At 39.9% G+C, this 19747-nt stretch overlaps 1 protein-coding gene and 1 long non-coding RNA gene across 7 annotated transcripts in view; one reads left to right on the top strand and one right to left on the bottom strand.

The window, feature by feature from the left end:
• The window catches only part of LOC137476831 (uncharacterized), a 106159-nt gene that overhangs the window by 49803 nt on the left and 36609 nt on the right, over positions 1-19747 (bottom strand). The window lies entirely within an intron of this gene.
• Positions 11924-15256, top strand: CXCR4 (C-X-C motif chemokine receptor 4). The gene is made up of 2 exons (XM_068195175.1): positions 11924-12065; positions 13657-15256. Exons 1-2 carry the CDS (start codon positions 12027-12029, stop codon positions 14716-14718), a joined length of 1101 nt encoding a protein of 366 aa, XP_068051276.1. The 5' UTR covers positions 11924-12026; the 3' UTR covers positions 14719-15256.

Genomic DNA, 19747 nt, shown 5'->3' on the forward strand with positions numbered 1-19747 from the left:
AGCAATTCAAACAGACCTGCTCCTTGACGAGAGATCTTCACCTCTTCTCATGCACCAGGATAAGATTGCTTTTCTATGTTTTTTTGACAACTGAAAATAAAAAAGAAGGACTATCAACTTCATCTGTCACCATCTTTTCATGTTCTTTTCCCTCAGTGACCCTACTGCCTCTGTTCCTATTTATTTGCTTCTTCTGAACTTATTCTTCATCTTTCCTCTTTGCTGTCCTCACTCTCTTCACTGTTTAACCTGAAGCAGCCCTCAGTCCACAAAAAAAACCTGTTGCCATCAAGGTGATTTCTCCGCCTTGGGAACAACAGCAGGACCCAGGCTGTGCCTGGCTCCACACTCCCTTCCCAGCTGACCACATCACCGTTGTGAAAAGCCGATGCAGAAGTCAGTCTGGCTCCTAGGGAGATCGCACCTCTGGTACCAGCACTTGCAAGTAAGTGATTGAGCTGATATTCCTCCTTCTCTTACTTCATGGATGATATTTGGTGTTGGACAAGCCCTTCTGGGATGAGGGTACATGTATTACATTGTATATATTTCTTTTCATGTGTTTCAAGTATTCTTTTCACATGTTTTCCTTTTATCTCTTACCATGAAGTTTACTGTCTTTTAGTTTTTATTCTGTGGTCCCTACTCACAAGTTATCTCTCTGAGTTGGAATTTACCTGGATGGGAAGTGGTTTCCATGTCATTAATATTACAAAGAATCACAGGCAGACTTGACAGTGTTTTGTTACCCAGAACTAAGAGCCTTTTCAGGGACTTTACATTAAAGACTGGGCATGAGGCCAGTTAAACACTCACTGCCATTTCTTGTCCATCTGTCCCTGACTGGGGTGTAAGAAGCTGCACAAGTTTTTCTTTGCATTCAAGTGGATATTATCTAGAAGTGGAGACAAGCTGTTGCTCTATTACTTCTATTTCATTGTGTACATCCAATTTATAAGAACAGACACAAATGAGCATTCAAATTCTACAGAGTATTTAAAATTTAAAGATACATTCTGGTAGCATCCAAGCTGCAATAATTAACAAAACCAACTTTACAATGATTTGTGATTGTGGTTATACTTCCTAATATTAACACAATGCACATAAAGTATTTGCTGTTTAGAGTGCAGCCATTCCCTTAGTGGGGTACTAATTTAAAAATCAAAGTCTAAGAACACAATTAAACCTTGCTTTTACCATGTCAGGCACTGGCCTCCTTCTGACCTCGAGATTCTGGCTCTGCATGTTTACATTTTGCTTTTACTTGCCTTTTCTTGCCTTTGATTTCTACCTCTCCAAGAGGAAACCACCTTCCACTGGCAGTAAGACAGATGATGGAAAGGCTCTTGTGTCTCTTTGTTTGTAAGATTTGAATTGTTTGAGTTTGACTTTTATTCAAAGACTAGCATTTGCCTTTCTGGAATCTTCTCTACCACAGCAGTTCTTACACAATCAGTTAGAAACTACTGAATCAAGGATTCTGATTGAGTTCTTGTGATAAGCAGCAGTACAGAACATTACTGATTTTACCCTAAGATACATATTTTCAAGGTACAAATACACTTGCCATGAGCCGTTGTTATTGTACTGGTAAACAGAGATTTGTTCACCAACTCTGGCATAGCCTGGACACTAAAATCTGACATTTGTGGATGAAAGTTGCTTCTCCCTTAGAACAAGATCAGGATTTTAGGAGCTATTCAATACTACTTTGTCTTTAGGGTCCAGAAGGGTACTTCCTCAGCAGCTCTTTGTATCACATGCAAAACTGACCTTGCTACCCTAATAGCTCCTGAGACCCCAAAAAAAACACACACAAAGTTTTGAATTTAACAAAAATGCATAGTATAAAAGTTACACAGATGCCTCTATTCTGTGATCATCAGGTATGTGATATTTTAAGTTTCACAGACATTGCAGCTATCAAAGGAACAGAATTTCAGATCAGAACTTAGGATAATGGGACTGATTCTAGGGTCAACAAACCCAACAAATCTGTCAAAACAGGCAATTGGTTAAAATCCCCTTTTATGGGGAAACTGTTCCTAAAGCTAATTCCTCTGACAGTTAACAACTTGTTCATACTTTTACAGTGTGTATTCACCACGGTATTGCATCCAGTCATCTGTGTGCCAATACTGGTCCCAGTATTTCTTTTCTTTTCCAGATGTCTACTATCTTGCTTCATTGTCCCTTTCAACATCCCTTTTGTGAACTGATGAAAAGAAACTCTTTCAGCCTGTTCTTGTAGGAGCAGCTCTCCATTCTACATTTCACCCCAATCACCCTTCTCTGCACCTATTCCATTTGAATTCATTTTTCTTGTTAAGAATTGTAAAAAATGTTTCAGGAGACACCTTTTCAGTGCTCTGTTTGGCAGCAACAGCACTTTCTCCCCTCAGTACTTCTTTCTCCCTTCAGTGTACCCTACTTGATGCATTCAATGAGCAATGCAGCTTTCCCAGATGTACAGGAGAAATTCAGACTCATCCTGCAACTAGCTCTTCTCTTTGTGTGTTCCCACTTCTGCCAGGTCTGAGGATATTCCAATTTCAGCAGTGGCACCTCATTTTCCACTAACAGTGAATTTCAGGACTTAACTACTTTTTGTTCCAAGGTTAACTCAAAACAGAGTAACCATTGTTCCACCCATGAACCTTGAAGAGTTCGTCTGGTTGCCTTCCAGCAGCCTACTGGTTCCCTTCAGTGTCATCACTGTTATTTTCCTTTATAAATGTCTTTCTTCATATTAGATACATTGTATTAATTCTCAGAATCTAGCTCCATGAATTGTCAGCACTTAAAGAGCATCCTATGAAATGCTTTACTAAGGTCCAGACAAGTGGAACCTACAGTATTTCATTTGCCTAGAGAAGTATGTATCAATAAAAGCTATTAAGTAGCCCTACTACAATATACCTTTATAAACTCAACCTTTTCTTTGCTCTATTTTCAATTTATTTCCATGTTTTTAAATATTCTTCCCAGCAGAGGTTGTTCTAAAGCTTTGCACTCCAGTAGGAAAACTAAAGCAATAGCAGCCATGTTATTCTTTTCAGATGCAGGCCGTGCCTTTGCAGTCAGTAGTCACATAACTTTGTCCTGGTTTTGACAGATTTATTAAAAACTAACCATTTCAAGTGTTAACACAATCCTTTCAGAATTTGATGGAGCTGATAGGGTTCTTCTTGAGAAGATCTGATCTTCTTTGCTTCCACATCCAGCAGAGTGGTTTCCATTTCCATATACTCATTCCTTCTCATTCATATTGGGAATCTCCGCCTTTGTCCACCTATTCAAGATCTCCAGTGTTTTCAAAAGGTGAGAAAAATCTATAATTAGTTTCTCCCCTCAGCTGGATTACAGCACTCCTACCACCCTCAGATCCTTTGTAGGTCTCTATCAAAGCAGCAAAGGAGGATTGACAGACTACATCATAAGTATTCTACTTTTCATTAAAATGCATTTAGAAATCTTTCTATGACTGACTTGTAAGACACATGCTGAAAACAGATCAAGTCTTTCTTAATTCCTGGGTGCATGTTGACAAGTTCCAGAAATTGAACAGTCTCTTTCCAGATGCAGTAAAATGTTAGATACTTTGCATTGAATATGATGCTTAAGTGGTTTCTGAGTGGTTTTCAGTTTTAAACCACACAGCAATAAAACCTTCCCAAAAGATATAATTTTGGTGGAATACAGTGTTATCAAGCAACTTTGCTTTAACATCTTCTTTGCTTAGAAAAGAAGAGGGAATAAAAAACAGAGCTTTCAAACCACAGAGAAACCGTTGAAAACTTAAAACCACAATGCCTAAGAACAGACTGAGTCTATGATTACCTAACTCAAAATGTGGTTTAAACTGGGCATCCTACCAAGTTTTTCACAGAAAACCAGGGGAAAATGGAGTATAAGTATCCATGGTTACAGTGACCCCTGCTTGGCACTTGAGATCTTTCTAGAAAAAGCCAGGTAGAAACATTTGTCAGGGTCCTCAGAAGAAGCAAGGCTTCTTCCTGTTTTTATATGTTAAAAAGAAAAAAAAAGATCGAATATAATTTGGTACAGACTGTCCTGAACACAGACTGTAACCTAGGAGTATTTTTAGAACTCCCCTCTTGTATGTTTTTCACAATATTCTCTCACTACCGAAAAATAACCTCAGAAATATTGAACGATTGCTTAAAATAATGGCAAACTCCTAGAATAGCCAAATTCATCTATAAATTGAGTATTTAGGGCTAAAATTTTTCTTCCCATGTTCAGTTGTACTGCAGTCATGAATGAAGGAACAGGATTGTAGACTACAGTTTTAAATGGAAAAGGTTTGAAGTGTAAATTAAGCTAAATTGGAACCATCATTTTAAAGTATTGGAGTTCCTACACTCCCCAGTTCTTGTGTTCAGGTGTACCTTGGGGATGATGAAAAACCTAAACACAGAGACAGTTTGTTTGGATGGTGCTTTCCCTTTCTTCTCCACTGACACTCACCTGTTCTCTGTTTATATGCAGGTTTGGGGAAGATGTTTTTTCTATGTAGCCTGATGCATAACTAGGCATATTGAAGCGTGAACAACTGTGCACACATGACCAAATACATTCATCACAACACAGCTTCTAGATGTTTCTGTGATGTGTGCAATAGTCAGTGAGACAGTGGAAAAAGAACTGATCTGAGTTCAGATAGAGACTTCTCCTCTCCTTGGCAGGGAGGAGCAGAGCTATTTCACCTTAAGGTCCACATACAAGCCAAATGCAGTTCTCCTTGTGCAAAGGGAAAAGCCAGGAAATGATTTTTTTATGCCCTTTATTTTCTAGGGTGCTCATCTTCTATTCTCCATGCTCCTTAAGGATTCTGCCTCAACTCCTCCTGTAGAGGTGAGGGCTCCACAGTTCCTCATTTTGTTGCTGAACTCCCAATTCCCTATGGATCTGACCTGGATCGGGCACTAGCATGCTGTCACTTTTCTGTAGAATCATCCAGAGTACACACCATGATGTTTGTACAGTCTTTGTTCCAGCCATTATGGAAATCATGTAGATGATGCCTGGTTCAGCAAAAAGTTTGTCTAAAATTGCCTGTTCCACTTCTTAAAAATTAATCTAAACCAGCAAGATGAAAGTTTAGCAAGTTCAGTTGTAAGAGATAAGGTCTTTGTGTCATGTGACTCTTTTTGTAAGAGGTAAGAGATATCCTGAAAATTGGATTTACCTCTCCATTAAACCAGAAAAAGAGGTTCAACATGCCAAAAATTTCTTTAAGCAGTTCTCTTCCTTTCAAAAGGTTGGTCACCTCATGATTGAAGAGAAATCCTACTATGTGATTTTAGTGATTATTTACAAAGTTTAGGCCTCAAATCCTACCTACTAAATTTTCAGACCAGCAAGAGGAAATATCACTATTCATGATAAATCAGCTCAAAATAAGGAGTGCGTAATATCCTACTCATTTCACTGGCAATTAACGAACAGAGAAAGGAATGCACCTACCATAAATATTCCTACAGCTCTCCATCTGCATCCTTGTATTTGGCTATAAATAAATGGATAGAACAGGCTGCATATGGGTGTTAACTCATGGTATTTCGCCAAGTACTGTATATAGAGGGCTTGGCATTAGGACCAAAAATTTGTCATCATCTAATGGAGATTTTTTGATTGTTTTAGAAATGTTTGGTCATGTTTCAACAGACATCCCAATTACTGAGCTATTGCTAATTTTACCTAAGGAGGAAGGACTGACTCAAAAAGGTAAGCTCAGTCTCACTCTTGCACATGTCTCAATTACATATGGCAAACCTTGTTTCTAATACTAAGAAAAAAATTGTTTGGAATTTTGGAATTCTAAAGCGAATTTTCAGGGGAACAGTGGGAGGAGAGATCCAAAAGAAAGAAACTATGGGAATGCTCATTACTAAATTTGAGTAACCTTCCTACTTGCTGAACCAGGAGAAATGCTGGATTCCAAAACAAGCATCTGAGCTGACATTCAGCACCCACATGTACAGACTTTACTTCAAAGCTGATGCAATAAAACTAAAACAGTTGTGAGCTTCAGATGCCAAACTGAGCTAAACAGGAAGAGTGGTTGCTCCTGCTCTGCTTTCAGCGCCACTTTGTAGACAAGTGGGCAAATGAGGAAAGTAAATTATTTCAACAAGTTCAGAAGCTAACAATGTGTGGAAAATAAATGCCTACTATGGCATCCAAAGAAAAGAAGTAGAAGAAATGTGTGAAAATTATAAAGAAAACATGGCACATGCTAGCATACTTTACTACATCCCAAGCACGCAATTCCACAGACACCATTTCAACAAAAGATTGATCAAAAACTGTCAGGGCGGAAACTCAACATCAAAATGTCATTTCCATTGTGTAGAGCAAATGGGTTTGGCGTAATTAAACATAAAGGGATTTGTTTTGATGCAGATAACTCTGAGCACTGCTAGTAGCAGAGGCATGAGGACATGGTCTGATGGAGGCATTTTCAATCATAGAATAATTCAGGTTGGAAGGACCTGTGGATTCCAAGCCAGACCAGGTTGCTCAGGGCCCTGCTCCGTTTATTAGTTTCCAAGTAGCTGAGTCCTGTTTTCACAGGCAGGAGCAGCAATGGCCAGTCTCAGATACAACTTTCTGAAGCTATCTACAAGAAATCAGGACATTTGGCAAATATTCATGTATGCATGAATTGCTGAACATGTTTTCTAATTTATTGATATGCTCTTAAGATATAGTATTCTCTTAGCATGGATCCCCAGAAACAAATCCTATCCTTAGTAATCCAAACTGAAATGGAGCAAGTTTCTAATGGAACTTTACAGCAGAAAAGAACATTATAAGAAACACATCTCACAGCTAAACAGAAATCTATCTAAACGCCCTGAAAGCCAAAATATTGCCTGGTTATAGGAAAGAAACTACTTATATATAATTAGGGAGGCTTTACTTTGTTTTCATAATTTTGATCTGACCACAGTTCTGGGGGAAAAAAGCCACTTCGACATGTCTCCAGAAGTGTTCTGCTATAGAATCATCAAAGATAAACCCTTCAGCCTCAGTGATATGCAAATGATGACATGTTTTTTAAAAGGATTAACAAAGTTGTTCAAAGCATCTTTTTAGTCTACTCTGCTTCCAAACAAACAATAAACTGTCCGAATGCAGTGAGATTTGCTAACCCATAAACACCGCCAAATGGAGGAAGATCAGAACCTTAATGAGTTTGGTCCCCTTTGAATTCTAGCTGATCAGTGTCACCAATAATTTCAACAGGCTCTAAATTAAGCACTTTCTGTCTTCAAAGTGCCTTGCAAACATCAACCAATTAATCCCTACAAGTCTCCTCTGAGGTAGGTAAGTAGGTATTGTTATCCCCATTTTACAGTTGGCTGAACACAGTCAGAGGGTTAAGTGATTTGCTGCAGGCCACAGATGGAGGTGGGATTAGAACACAGGAGTTACTATGATGCTTTTTAGAGGATAGCACTTCTTTCTTTTTCTGCTGACTTTTCTGTGCTGACTTTAGACATATTGGCCTTGTGGCAATACTTAAAGGAAACAATATAAATTGTCCTTGTTAAAAGCAAGGAAACAGAGAGAAATCTGGGGTTTGTGCTGATAACAATTTGTTGCCTTATACTGATGTTAAGGGGTTTTGTATAATTTTGTTCTGATATTCAAGTATCATTCCTTTCATACAGGGGCATTTTCTGTGGCCATGCAACATGTTACTAATTGAAAGATATGTCCTGCTCCTTCACAGGTTTTATTTAGTCTTCGTGCTTTCAAATTAGTAAGTGTAGGTGGCACCCTGCCCATAAATGGGGCACTTTCCTTCCAGGATCAGGGTAACAGTTGGTAGGCTTTTTCCACTGCAGCACAGGCAGGAAGAAATGGAGAAAGGGAGCTTTGAGAACCAAGAGCAAAGAAAGCCATTAACTGAAACCCAACCCCAGCAAACCGCTTGTAACCATTCTAACAGGCGTAAGATTGATACCTTTCCCACTTCAACAGAAAGATCAGATGGAAAAGGGAGAGTATATCCTTTTCCTCTCTATGTATACAACTTCAGGCCACTTGAAGACCCATTTGTCATGAAGTCAATCCAGCGTATTGTAATAAACCTCTGAGTTTTATCAGGAAACTGCTTTTCATCTAGTGGCAAATCCACAGCATCGGTTCCCTGGAATAATTTTAGAGTAGAAAAATCCACTACTCAAAGTTGATGTCTTGCAACTCTTGAGCACATTTTCTGTTAATTTTTCAGATGACACTACTGTCAGAAGCCTTCCAGTACAGGAATTGACATGCACAGAGAAAATCAGTGAATATTTGAAATATATTCTCTTCCTACTACATAGTACAGTTATTCCAGCCATATTGCTGGTTATGTGTTTTTATGATATGGTCTTCTATGTGTCCTGAAAGTATAGTTCCATTAATGCTACAAAAATAACAAACAATTTATTAATAAACCACTGTAATACATGGCAATCATGTAATAATACATGCAAACATGGAATGATCATATATTCCATAATCCAAGGATCGTACCTCCTTTGTATTAGGTGTTGCCCACAGGAAATGGTCCATCAAAGTTTTATTAGCTAAAAGTTTACTTTGTTAAAGGCATTTGTGATGCCTTCAGATCAAGTAAATCATTTAACATAGGGTCATGGCTAAATAAAATGCAATTTATTTTTCTACTGCGGTGGATGCTGAATCAAAAGAGTATTTTTACCATTAGAAAGGTTTGTTAGTAACTATTTTGCTCTTACATGACCATCACTTATGTCTCTTTTTAGAAGAAAATAGTTAATGATCAACAACCTGAGAAATTGTACTCTTACTCTAACAGTGCAAGACCATGTAGGATTTTGACTCTTAGAAGGTGTGCCTTCAGTAATAAAAACATGTACTACCTGGGTTAGGAAGGGTCTGATTTTCACAGTAATTCTGTGACCAGGAAAACATGTAATGCAAAACATAAGCTTGGAAATTGTTATTTGCTAGCTCTGTCTCAAGAAGATTTGTAGCTGTCTCAGAATTACATGCTCTGCAGAAACAGCTCCCCTCTTTTATCACTTTGGAAATCATTAACTTGCCCTGGATGGTCCTCTGGGCAACAAAGGAAGTTTTCACATGGATTTTCTGATAGGGGAAACAAAAGAGATCATAGATAACAAAGCAGCAGTGTGAATGACAGTTTTAGAGGACCTTCATCCAAACAAGCCTCAGTGACATCTCATCAGATCGGTATCAACCCCAAATTTCCTTTCACTCAGCACAACCATGCTTCAGGGCTAATGCAGTGAACCATTCCTCAGCTCCGAATTTCTTAGGCAATCTATGAACACAAATAACTGAGTGATTTTCCTATATCTCACTAATTAACATAATTCATTTCTACATCATATATTTTGCTGTTACAGGTCTGTCTGTACATTAAAATTGAACTGTGGGATCATTTGTCGGCTTGGGCTGTAACTAAACTCACAGTTCTGTGCATCCCTCCCCACATGTCAATGCACTCCATGCTATCCACTCCAATGAAGAGCAACTCTCAAACTTGTCAAACAGCTCTAGACCTCACATACTTATACTATGTTTTATTATATTATAATATAATCATGAATCTTTTGCTCATCTGCAGCCATTGCCACAACTCACCTGCACTATAAGCATATTTTAATGTCCTGCACTGCACACTTAGAGAAGGAGCATTGTTTAATCATCTATGCCCCTCCAAGATGAGAATACTTCTCCAAAAATCACATCTGCCACCCATATGATTTTCTGGAAAGGCAGAAACCAATTTTTTCCTTAAAGCTCACCTCCCCTGTGAGCAGTTCTGTGTCCTGATTAATTTTTTAGAACCTGTTCAATATGTGTATTTCTGAAAATCTGGTTCACAGGTCTGCATGTTTAGCAGGCTGGAGAGGCTTTCCAGAACCATACCCCTGCTGAAAACTGCATGGCAATTGATGGTGCTATGAGCTGGCATCCCCTGTAACTGAAAGAGTGAGAGATGATTATTTAGACATGATCCTACTCATTTGTATACAAAAATCCCTCATCTGCTCATTTATCTGCCTGGTCATCTAATGTTGTGCTGCACATTCTGTGATGATTTGGGCAATGCGTTTTCCTATTTGTGCACCTAAAAAGTAGTGAATGTATCACGGAGTTTATGGAAAATAAGGAATTAATAGCAGTAATTACAATTTTGTCACATTTGTTCTTAAAGAAGATTTATGGTATCATAAGCTTAGGGTTAGTATCTAATTATGGAGACTCAGGAGAAGATAGTTTATTTCTATAGAATTCTAGCCTGGTATCCCTCAGATTTTTCTGGATATAAACACAACGTAGATACTGAATTTTCTGAAGACTGGTAATTCCTGAATTATCACCAATTACAGATTGCTTTTTAATGCAATTTATATGTGATATTCTGGACCTACTAACAAAATATGAATTACTATCAAATTACAGTGCAGTGAAACTACACAGTCACATTATAGGTCATACCTTACATACCATATTTTTAAAGATAAATATTATTTGGTTATTAATCATAACCAAATTCATACTCACTGTAGGGTGTGAGAAAGAGTTCTAGAGCTGATAGAGGACGAGTAAGATAGTAACTCTTGTCAAATACTTGAAGATAATATTTGCATTTGAAACTGGTGTTTTAACTAACTCAGAGCATGTAAACTGATCATAGGGGCATTTCAGAACAAAATTTTGGTCAAACTTCCACTTTTATCATTCCTTGAGGCTACCGGGGTAATTTGAGAACGTTGTTATTACATAAAGAATATTCTCTCCCTTTTTCCTTCCACTACAAAAATCAAGTGTAAGGAGTAAATCTATATAACTGAATGAATTATTCCCAATACAGTTACTCACTATAACTTTTTGTTGTGAGTTGTGAAGTTGAGGAGGGACACACACATGACACTGTGCTAATCAAAATATTTTCTGCAAATTAATTTGCCTGCATTAATATTAACAGTACTGAGACCCCAGAGATAACTGTAGAGGAAATCAATTATTCTGTTTTGTTTGTCTCTATATTTGGGTTGATTTTCTCTTGCAAACATATCCTATGATTACTTATGTATATTCTACATTTATAATTTCAGGGTTTGGGGGGTTATTTGTTGTGGTTTTTCGGTTTTTTGGATTTTTTGGGTTTTGTGTATGTAGGGGGGGTTGAGTTTGGTGGGGGGTTTTTTGTGTATGGGGGGGTTGTTGTTGGTTTTTTGGTTGGCTGGTTGGTTGTTTGGTTGTTTTTTCGGGGTTTTGTTTGTTTGTTGGGTTTTTTTTAATATCATCCAGCTACATGAAACGATCAACATCTGACTTCTCACCCAAAGCCACAGGTGCCAGAGGAGTTCTGAGGGCAACGGGCAGCCCACTCACGTTGCAGCCCCTGCAAAGTTTGTAGAACCTCTTATCCCTCAATAGGGACCAGCCCTTGCTTCCTGCCGTTCAACAGCAGGGGGGAAGAGACAACTTTTAGGACAGAGTTGCCAGTATCTTGAATGGTATACAGGACCCCTGCTCTTCCTCCTCCACACGACTCCTGGACCGGTGACTTCATTCGGAGCCCGCCTGGGTACCCATGGCAACCCAGGGCTCTGCAACACACTTCAAAGAATGTTCTTGAGGGGAAATTCAAAAGCCCGCTTGTATGAACACATCAATCAGAAGGGGGCAAATGCCCCCGTGAGGAGCGTGGCCCCCGCGGGCGCGCCGGGCAAGTGCAATTCCCATGCCCGGGGCGGCAGACAAAGAGCGGCCCGAGGCGCCCGCCCGGAGCCCGAGAGCGCGGCGACATTGCCGGGGTGGAGCCAGACGCGGCTGCCCCGGGGGCGGGGGGGCAGCCCGGGACTTTATAAAGAGACGCGTCCCGCCACAAGAGCCGAGCGTGTTTGGAGCAGCGGCAAGTGGTGTCACTGCGAGAGGCGCGGCTGCGGCGGAGCAACAGCCTGAGAGCGCGGAGCCGTCTGATGGCTCTGAGCATGGACAGCAGCCTCGACAGCCTGGATGTAAGTGCCGGGAGCGCGGCCGGCTGCCCATGTGCGCGCTGTTTGCAAACAAAGCTGCCCTCGGCGGAGGCTGCGGGCGGCGGGGGTCGGGACAGCGGAGGGGTCCGCGGGGCGCGAACGGGCAGGGCTCCCCTCGGAGCCCCGGCCCCTGCTGCCGCTGCCTGCAGCGCTTCGGACCTTGGCACAGCTGCAGCCACTGCAAATTCCAGCTGCAGGACTCCGCTCCTTCTCTGGGGCTCTGCTGCGCGGCCGTCAGTTCAAGTGACATGTGGTACCTTTGTGGACTGAAAAACGCCGGCAGAGCAATTAGCGCTACGGGAATGATGAGAGGGGAAGAGGCGAGGAAGTTTGGAGCGGTCTGACTCCAGGGAATGGCATCCCTTTGCCCCGGTGCGCGCCCAGACCTCGGGCTGCCGGCGGCACTGGGAGCGGCGGCAGCGCCCGGCCGTCCCGCCCGCTCCCCGGGCGAAACGAGGCGGCATCCCACTCTTCCGGGGGCAGCTCCTCTGCCTCGGTTTGGAGCGCAGTTAGGAGCAAAAGGGAGATTTCTGCCAAGTTCCAACTTTAGGGCCTCAGTTAATGCCCGCGTGGAGCCGGTGCCTCCGCGTGTGAAGCGCTGCGTGTCTCTCGGGCGCGCCCTGCGCGGAGCTCGGGGGTCTGTGAGACACAGGGCACGACAACAAAAAATCTGAAAACCTGAGGAATTGCACATAGGCAGATGGCACTCTCCCGCCAGCTTTGCTTTTAGCGCCGTGGCCAAAACCGTTGGTGGTTTGCTGACGCGCTTTCATGCCCTCACCAAATTTCGCTTCCTTTTTCCACCGCTATGCTCACTTGGTTCGTCCTCTGCAGTCCCGCGCCGGCCGCGCTCAGCCCCGGCCCCGCAACCGCAGAGGGTGGGGAACAAAGGGAGGGAACGTGGCCCATCGTGGTGACCCTTCACGGGCTTTGAGTTCCCCTGATTAAGGTCATCTCTCTCTTTCTTTCTTTCTTTCTTTATGGGCTTTGGGGTTTTTCTCCTTGTCTGAGAGTGTGGAGCTGTCAATTGCTTCTCAGCAGGGAATTCATGCTATTATTTATCCTTTATTACATCAGCCGAGGGTACCTTCTCTATTTCTCCTTGACCCCATCCTCTTAATGAGACGGGACTTTGGAGCAGCAGCATTTCTAAGTAATTTTTTATAGCCCTCTGTTGCAGAAGTTAAATGTGATAGGTCATGCTCTGTGTGGACAGACCTCTCGCATCTGGCACTTTCTGGGTTTTCCCATTTGCAGTGTCCATCTGATAAGAGCACTAAAGTGTCCAGAACCAACGATATTTCTGGGAGTAGCCATTATCTTTCTTTCCTCCTTCATGCCCTGCCCTTAGCAAGATCTCCTCCTCAGAGAAAGACAAAGGAAGTTTTTAAACTTATTTGCTGTGTATTTCATATATGTATATGTAAACATTGTATTTTCCCATCTGGTTTTCAAAATGTTTGACCATTTGTGACAGTGGAGACTGTTCAAGCAACTCTTCACATACTGTCATATAGAATAAGTTTTTGCAGAGAAGGTAATATCTAATTTAATTTTCCTCCTTTCTTTTTAGCTGTCATCTGGGTTATTAATTGAACTTTCTGAAAATGGCACAGATGAGATTGGTTCGGGTGACTATGGAGACTACAAAGAGCCATGCTTTCAACATGAGAATGCCGATTTTAACCGGATCTTCTTGCCAACAATCTACTCCATCATTTTCCTAACCGGAATAATTGGCAATGGATTGGTTATTATTGTTATGGGCTACCAGAAGAAACAAAGAAGCATGACTGATAAATACAGACTGCACCTCTCTGTGGCTGACCTCCTTTTTGTCATCACCTTGCCATTCTGGTCTGTGGATGCAGCCATAAGCTGGTACTTCGGGAATGTTCTGTGCAAGGCAGTTCATGTCATTTACACAGTCAACCTCTATAGCAGTGTCTTGATTTTGGCCTTCATAAGTTTAGATCGGTACCTGGCAATAGTCCACGCCACCAACAGCCAGCGCCCCCGGAAGCTGTTGGCTGAGAAGGTGGTGTATGTAGGTGTGTGGCTGCCAGCTTTGCTTCTGACAGTGCCCGATTTAATCTTCGCCAGTACCAGTGAAGTAGAAGGAAAGTATCTCTGTGATCGCATGTACCCTCATGAAAACTGGCTGATCTCCTTCAGATTCCAGCATATCTTGGTAGGACTTGTCTTGCCTGGTCTAATAATTCTGACTTGCTACTGTATTATCATATCCAAGCTGTCACACTCCAAAGGCCACCAGAAGCGCAAAGCCTTGAAGACCACAGTTATCCTCATCCTTGCCTTCTTTGCCTGCTGGCTGCCATATTATATTGGCATCAGCATTGACACCTTCATCTTGCTGGGAGTCATCAGACACCGCTGCAGCTTGGAGACCATAGTGCACAAATGGATCTCCATTACAGAAGCCCTGGCATTCTTCCACTGCTGCCTGAATCCAATTCTGTATGCCTTCTTGGGTGCCAAGTTCAAAACATCAGCTCAAAATGCCTTGACATCAGTTAGCAGAGGATCAAGCCTCAAGATTCTTTCAAAAGGCAAACGTGCAGGACATTCTTCTGTTTCTACAGAGTCAGAGTCTTCGAGTTTCCATTCCAGCTAACGCTGCTCCTTGCCATCATTTTATAAAGAGACACTTTAAAGCTGCGCAAGATTTCAGACAAATAAGACTGACCATAATGTACAGATTTATTTACAGCTGGAATTTTATATTGTTTCTTTTAGTCTCTGTGAAGTTTAATTGACTTATTTATATAAAAAAACCTTTCGTATTGATGACAAACTGTCTAGGCAGGTCCTGTGGACAAGTGGTTGGTTCACAAAAGTTTTAGTGACTGTATGTATAGATATGTGAACTAAACACTTTGGGTTGTAGAAAGGTGACTGTTAAAAGTTTAGAAAATATTTCTCTGTTGTTTATATGTAAATGTTTTGGTGTTGCTGTTATTCTTAAAAGTTTGCCTGAATATTTTTACCTTACTACAAAATGTTTGGTTTACAATAGCTTAACTCTGCTGTAGAAATGGCACTTATAACCAAAGCCTCCTCTGTTACATGCTAGGATTTTCCCCTCCATTCTCAGTAATTGATGGTTTGCAAAATTTTTTGTTCAAGGTAAAATAAAAGTATATTAAAAAAAATTATTTGAGTGGTATTTTCATTTCTGGTTGAATTTTTCTCAGTGCTTTTATTTACAATTCTAAATACACAATAATGTCTTAGAAAATCTTGTGAGAAGCAGGAAAATTAGTTTCAGTATGTACTGATTATGCAGTTGACACCTCTGAGTTCCATGTCATACGTTTTTTCCACTGGAATACAATTGCTCCAGTTAACATTATGTTTAAAATTACTTAAACTGTCCCTTAGAGAACTTTTTGAGGCAAAATATCTACAAATGAAAACAACTGTGTTTAAGCAATTGCTAAAGTTTACAGCCTCAGGAGTCAAACTCAGATTACTGCAAGTGCCTAACCTTTATGCCATGTGTACAAAGTCAATTCTACATTTCTTCTGCCTTTGCTGTGGTTGTAAATTTAGTTTCACAAGTTAATACTAATCAAATGTAGCTGAATCAAAGCCGTTTCTGACTACAAATAAAGTTATTCTAATAAAGTGTATCTGCTCTAAAGGGAGATAAGTGGTTTTCCTCTATGGAACTTTCACTATCCTGTCTACATCCAGATTTTCTTAAAGCAGTATTAAAATCTTCACATTCCTTTTAAAAACACAGAATGTGTGCCAATTCTTGAAATATTTTTCGTAGGAATCAGCCAGACTATAGGAATACCAAGAATTAGTGCTGAAATCTTAATTGTCTAGTTAGTCATGTCTTCACATTAGTAGAGTGCATTCAGAAGTAATGGACACCCAAGAGAACAGAGCCATTGAGTGTATTTGTACTTACATTAACAAAACAAACAAAACTGTTACTTACATATAAAAAACATTAAAAACAACTTAAAAGTTAAAAAAAGTTTAAAAAAATTAATATCTACTACTCAGACAGAACTGAAACAGGCAATATAGATATTGCAGGGGTATTACCAAATTTTTCACAGGCACAGCACCCCAGTGATTTTGTGGAGCCAGTACCACTATGATAAACTATACATTAAACTCCATGTTTCATATTAGATATTTTCATAAATACATGACCTTTCTGTTTTTAACTTCTCTCCAGTCAGGAGGCTGCAGCCTTGGCTGCATCCTGCACTCCTTCCCTTGCAATGACAGTAGTAATCATCTGATTCTGTGTTGAGCTGATTCAGTGCTGAACAAGCACAAAACCTGGCAGAAAATAAGTAATTTTCCAGCAATTTAGTGAAGTGAATGCGTTCTATGAGGAATCCAACAAGTACTACAAAAGTGCAAGATTTTGTAACCTGGAGCCGGGCAAAGGGAGAGAAAAGTGAGATAAAATGAAAAGGACACCAATTTCCTCCCCCACTGTTAGCAACTAAACTTTTAGATCAGTTAACCCTAATGTGTGTTTTCACTCAACATAAATTAACAGCAGAAAAAATGCATTCTCAAGAAACAAAAGGTCTCACTTTGATCAAGTTTTTCCTCCTAAACAGGGCTGAGAAATGAGGAAAACATGGTATAGGAGTGGAACTCCTTAAATGGTTTATTTTTGTTGTTCGTTTGTGTGTTTTCTTAATTTATGAGGGTTTCCCTGTGAAGAATTTGCTGTTCTAAATGATTCTGATTTTCACCCCAGCCCAATCAATCACTGTGATTTAATTGCACTTATAAAATACTTACAGGCTATCAACACACTGCTGCTTATTTGTTGAGGAAATGTTTAGAGCCCCCAGCATTAACTTAGATTATTCCCATTATGCTTCAGTCAACCAACTGCTACCTCAAGCAGAGTTAACAGGAAAGAGGGTGCAAGTGCGAATAAACTCGGCAGTCATGTTACTGCCAAAGACCACTAAAAGGACACTAAACAAACAACAGAAAGAATTTGTGTAGAAAATTAATTAGTAAAATTTTAAAAAACTTAAACCCATGCCCCAGAGGGATGATTTTTATAAAACTGCCATTGTTCTCAGTAGAACTAATGAACCTATGGACAGAAGACTGTCTTTAAAAGGATGGCAAGTTCTTTGGGGTTTTGCTTCAGGAAGAAAAATGAGTCAAAATCCACATACATTTATTTCTAAATAACTTTATATACCTATAAATATGAATATAATATATATTTGTACTATTTACAGAGCAAATATTTGCTAATTGGATGAAGTTGTCATGAGAAAACATAGCAAGAAATCATGAATCCAGTTCTGTCTTTTTGCCTATGAGTAAGTTGGAGAAAATAAGGTAAATTTCTCTCAAATCCACTGAGCTATTCCATATATACCATGTTGGTAAAAAATATTAATTTAGTGCATTTCAAAACAAAATCACCTTTAGGCTGATTTTTTGTTGAGGCTGTGATTTTTACATCTTTGTGAAGCAAAAGTGGTCCAGGTAAATGTGTTTCTCAAAGTGTAAATTCAGCGACAAAGGCGAATGAACCTAATTCTGTGATTTATACACTGGACAAGTCCACACAGACCAAGAATTTGCCAAAGTTTTCAAAGGGACTTTCCAAGTCTTTTTTCAAATTACTCCTCTCTAGCATACAGAATAATCATAACATTCTTCAAGATATACACAATGCATAGTCTCAGCACTTTCTTGAAGTCATAAAATAATAGCTGTGTCCAAGTAACTTTAAATATGCAACTCAAGACACAGAACAGAGAACAAATGTGAGTTTGGTTACAAATCACTGCGTATTGGTTACAAACCAGTTTAAAATGTTATGTGGTAGTTGAAAAGATTTATTATGTATTTACAAAAACTTTTTCCACTGAATTCAGGCATTAAGTATTTTGCTATGATTTTTGCAATGTGCCAACAGCAATGCTGGACTAAAGCATGGATATTCACCTAATACTCTAATGCACACATTTTGAGTGCCTGAGATTAGTTAGAAATCCTTTGGATAATGCAAGGCTAAACCAAGAACAGAACATATCCTCAAACTTACTTTTGCTTCTTCTGAAATGCTGTTTAGATGTAAAGTCAGAGCACCTAAAGCAGTGGGGTAAAATGCCATTGTAACCCATTATTTGTGTGGTAATCCATTATTTGTAGGTGTGTTTTTACTCTGTCTGATCAGGTGGTACCAAGCCCACATTAGAGGAGCATGTGGAAAGCTGAGGGGTGTAGGGAGGCTGCCCCAGCAAATGTACACTGAGGGCAGGGGGAGTCACTTACTGCTTTCTTGGCCAGTTTTATGACACGATCATTATACAGGGGCTTGAACTTCTATGCATATACATAAATCAAAACAAAATCACCATGAAAATAAAAAGGAAGTGGCAGTAATAACATGGAGCCATTCATGCAAGTGAATGGTTTATCTTACCATGGTTGTGCTCCAGTTGGACAATGTACAAAGTGACCACCTCTAGATGTTTGCTTGAAAAGGCCATTTTTTACATTGTTTGGGAAAGGAAACAGCATGACGAGGAAGTACTTCCTTGATCCAGGCATGCCTCAAAAATCCCCTAACAATGGAGTATTCTCATATTCTCATAGTGCTGAAACTTAGGAAACACTTAAGCAGATAGAGCCCCAGAGGTTTTTGCTCAAAGGATGCCACTCCCTCACTTTATGTTTTGAAAGAGCTATACAGACTCCTTTTCACAGCCATAAATCACGTGTCAATTGAAATTACATGAGCACTGGGATTATTGCTTATAAAGAAGGCAGAGATTTCTTAAAATCCTTTCTCTTTAGGCAACAATTTCTCTGTCATTCTTTTAATTTTCTCTGAAAATCTTTCATCTTCAATAGGGTGATGTTTGAAGGGAATGTTTTAATAACAATTCTCTTACTATCTTCCCACCATTCTAGTTTTATCAGGACATACAATAAAACAATGCTATTCTTATTGTTTTTGAAAACATATTTTACTAGAAGCTGATTATAAATGTACTTTGTGTTTGCTTATTTATAAACATGTAACATAAACATATCTACAGGTATATAATGATGTAGATTACCAAGTACCGTTTTCAGTTGCTGATACGAGCGATCCAGGCTCCAGCACAGCTACCACTGATTTCAGAGGAGTCAGGGCTCTTTACACATGTAGCAGGTATTGATTAAAACTACCGTTTTCTTGGAAGGACAGATGGCTTCAGTGACAAACTCCAACTGAGTTCAGGGACAGCAGGGTACCTAAAGAAATATGCTTCCTACCATGTACAACCTTACAGCCCAAATCAATTACAAATGAAGATTACAAGTTGCTGATTTCACTTGCATCAGAGATGTACATGAAGCTAAATCTTTCAGTAAGGAGCAGGTGGAACTGTTCTGCTGAACATAAAAAATAAATTTTCAGCAAAATGGTTCTCTCTTACTGAAGGCTTGCAAGCTTTGCACAGCCAGCTATCAACAGCCTTGCAGTAATTTGTCTTCAGTGGCACAGTGTTTGAAAGAAATAGGTCAACATTTAAAATATCCTTGTCCTTTGGAATTCACACCAAAAACAGATGCTCACAACACAAACATGTCAGAGTAATTAGTAATTATGAGGGATTTTTGAAGGGTTACACTGCAAAGAG

The sequence above is a fragment of the Anomalospiza imberbis genome, chromosome 7 (assembly GCF_031753505.1).
Source record: "Anomalospiza imberbis isolate Cuckoo-Finch-1a 21T00152 chromosome 7, ASM3175350v1, whole genome shotgun sequence".
Taxonomy (NCBI): Eukaryota; Metazoa; Chordata; class Aves; order Passeriformes; family Viduidae; genus Anomalospiza; species Anomalospiza imberbis.

Bases quoted from the DNA above. Each gene is read 5' to 3' on its own strand.
- CXCR4 (XM_068195175.1), top strand. From the start codon at position 12,027: ATGGCTCTGAGCATGGACAGCAGCCTCGACAGCCTGGAT. The intron at 12,066-13,656 runs GTAAGTGCCGGG...CTTTCTTTTTAG, and splicing joins GCAGCCTCGACAGCCTGGAT to CTGTCATCTGGGTTATTAAT.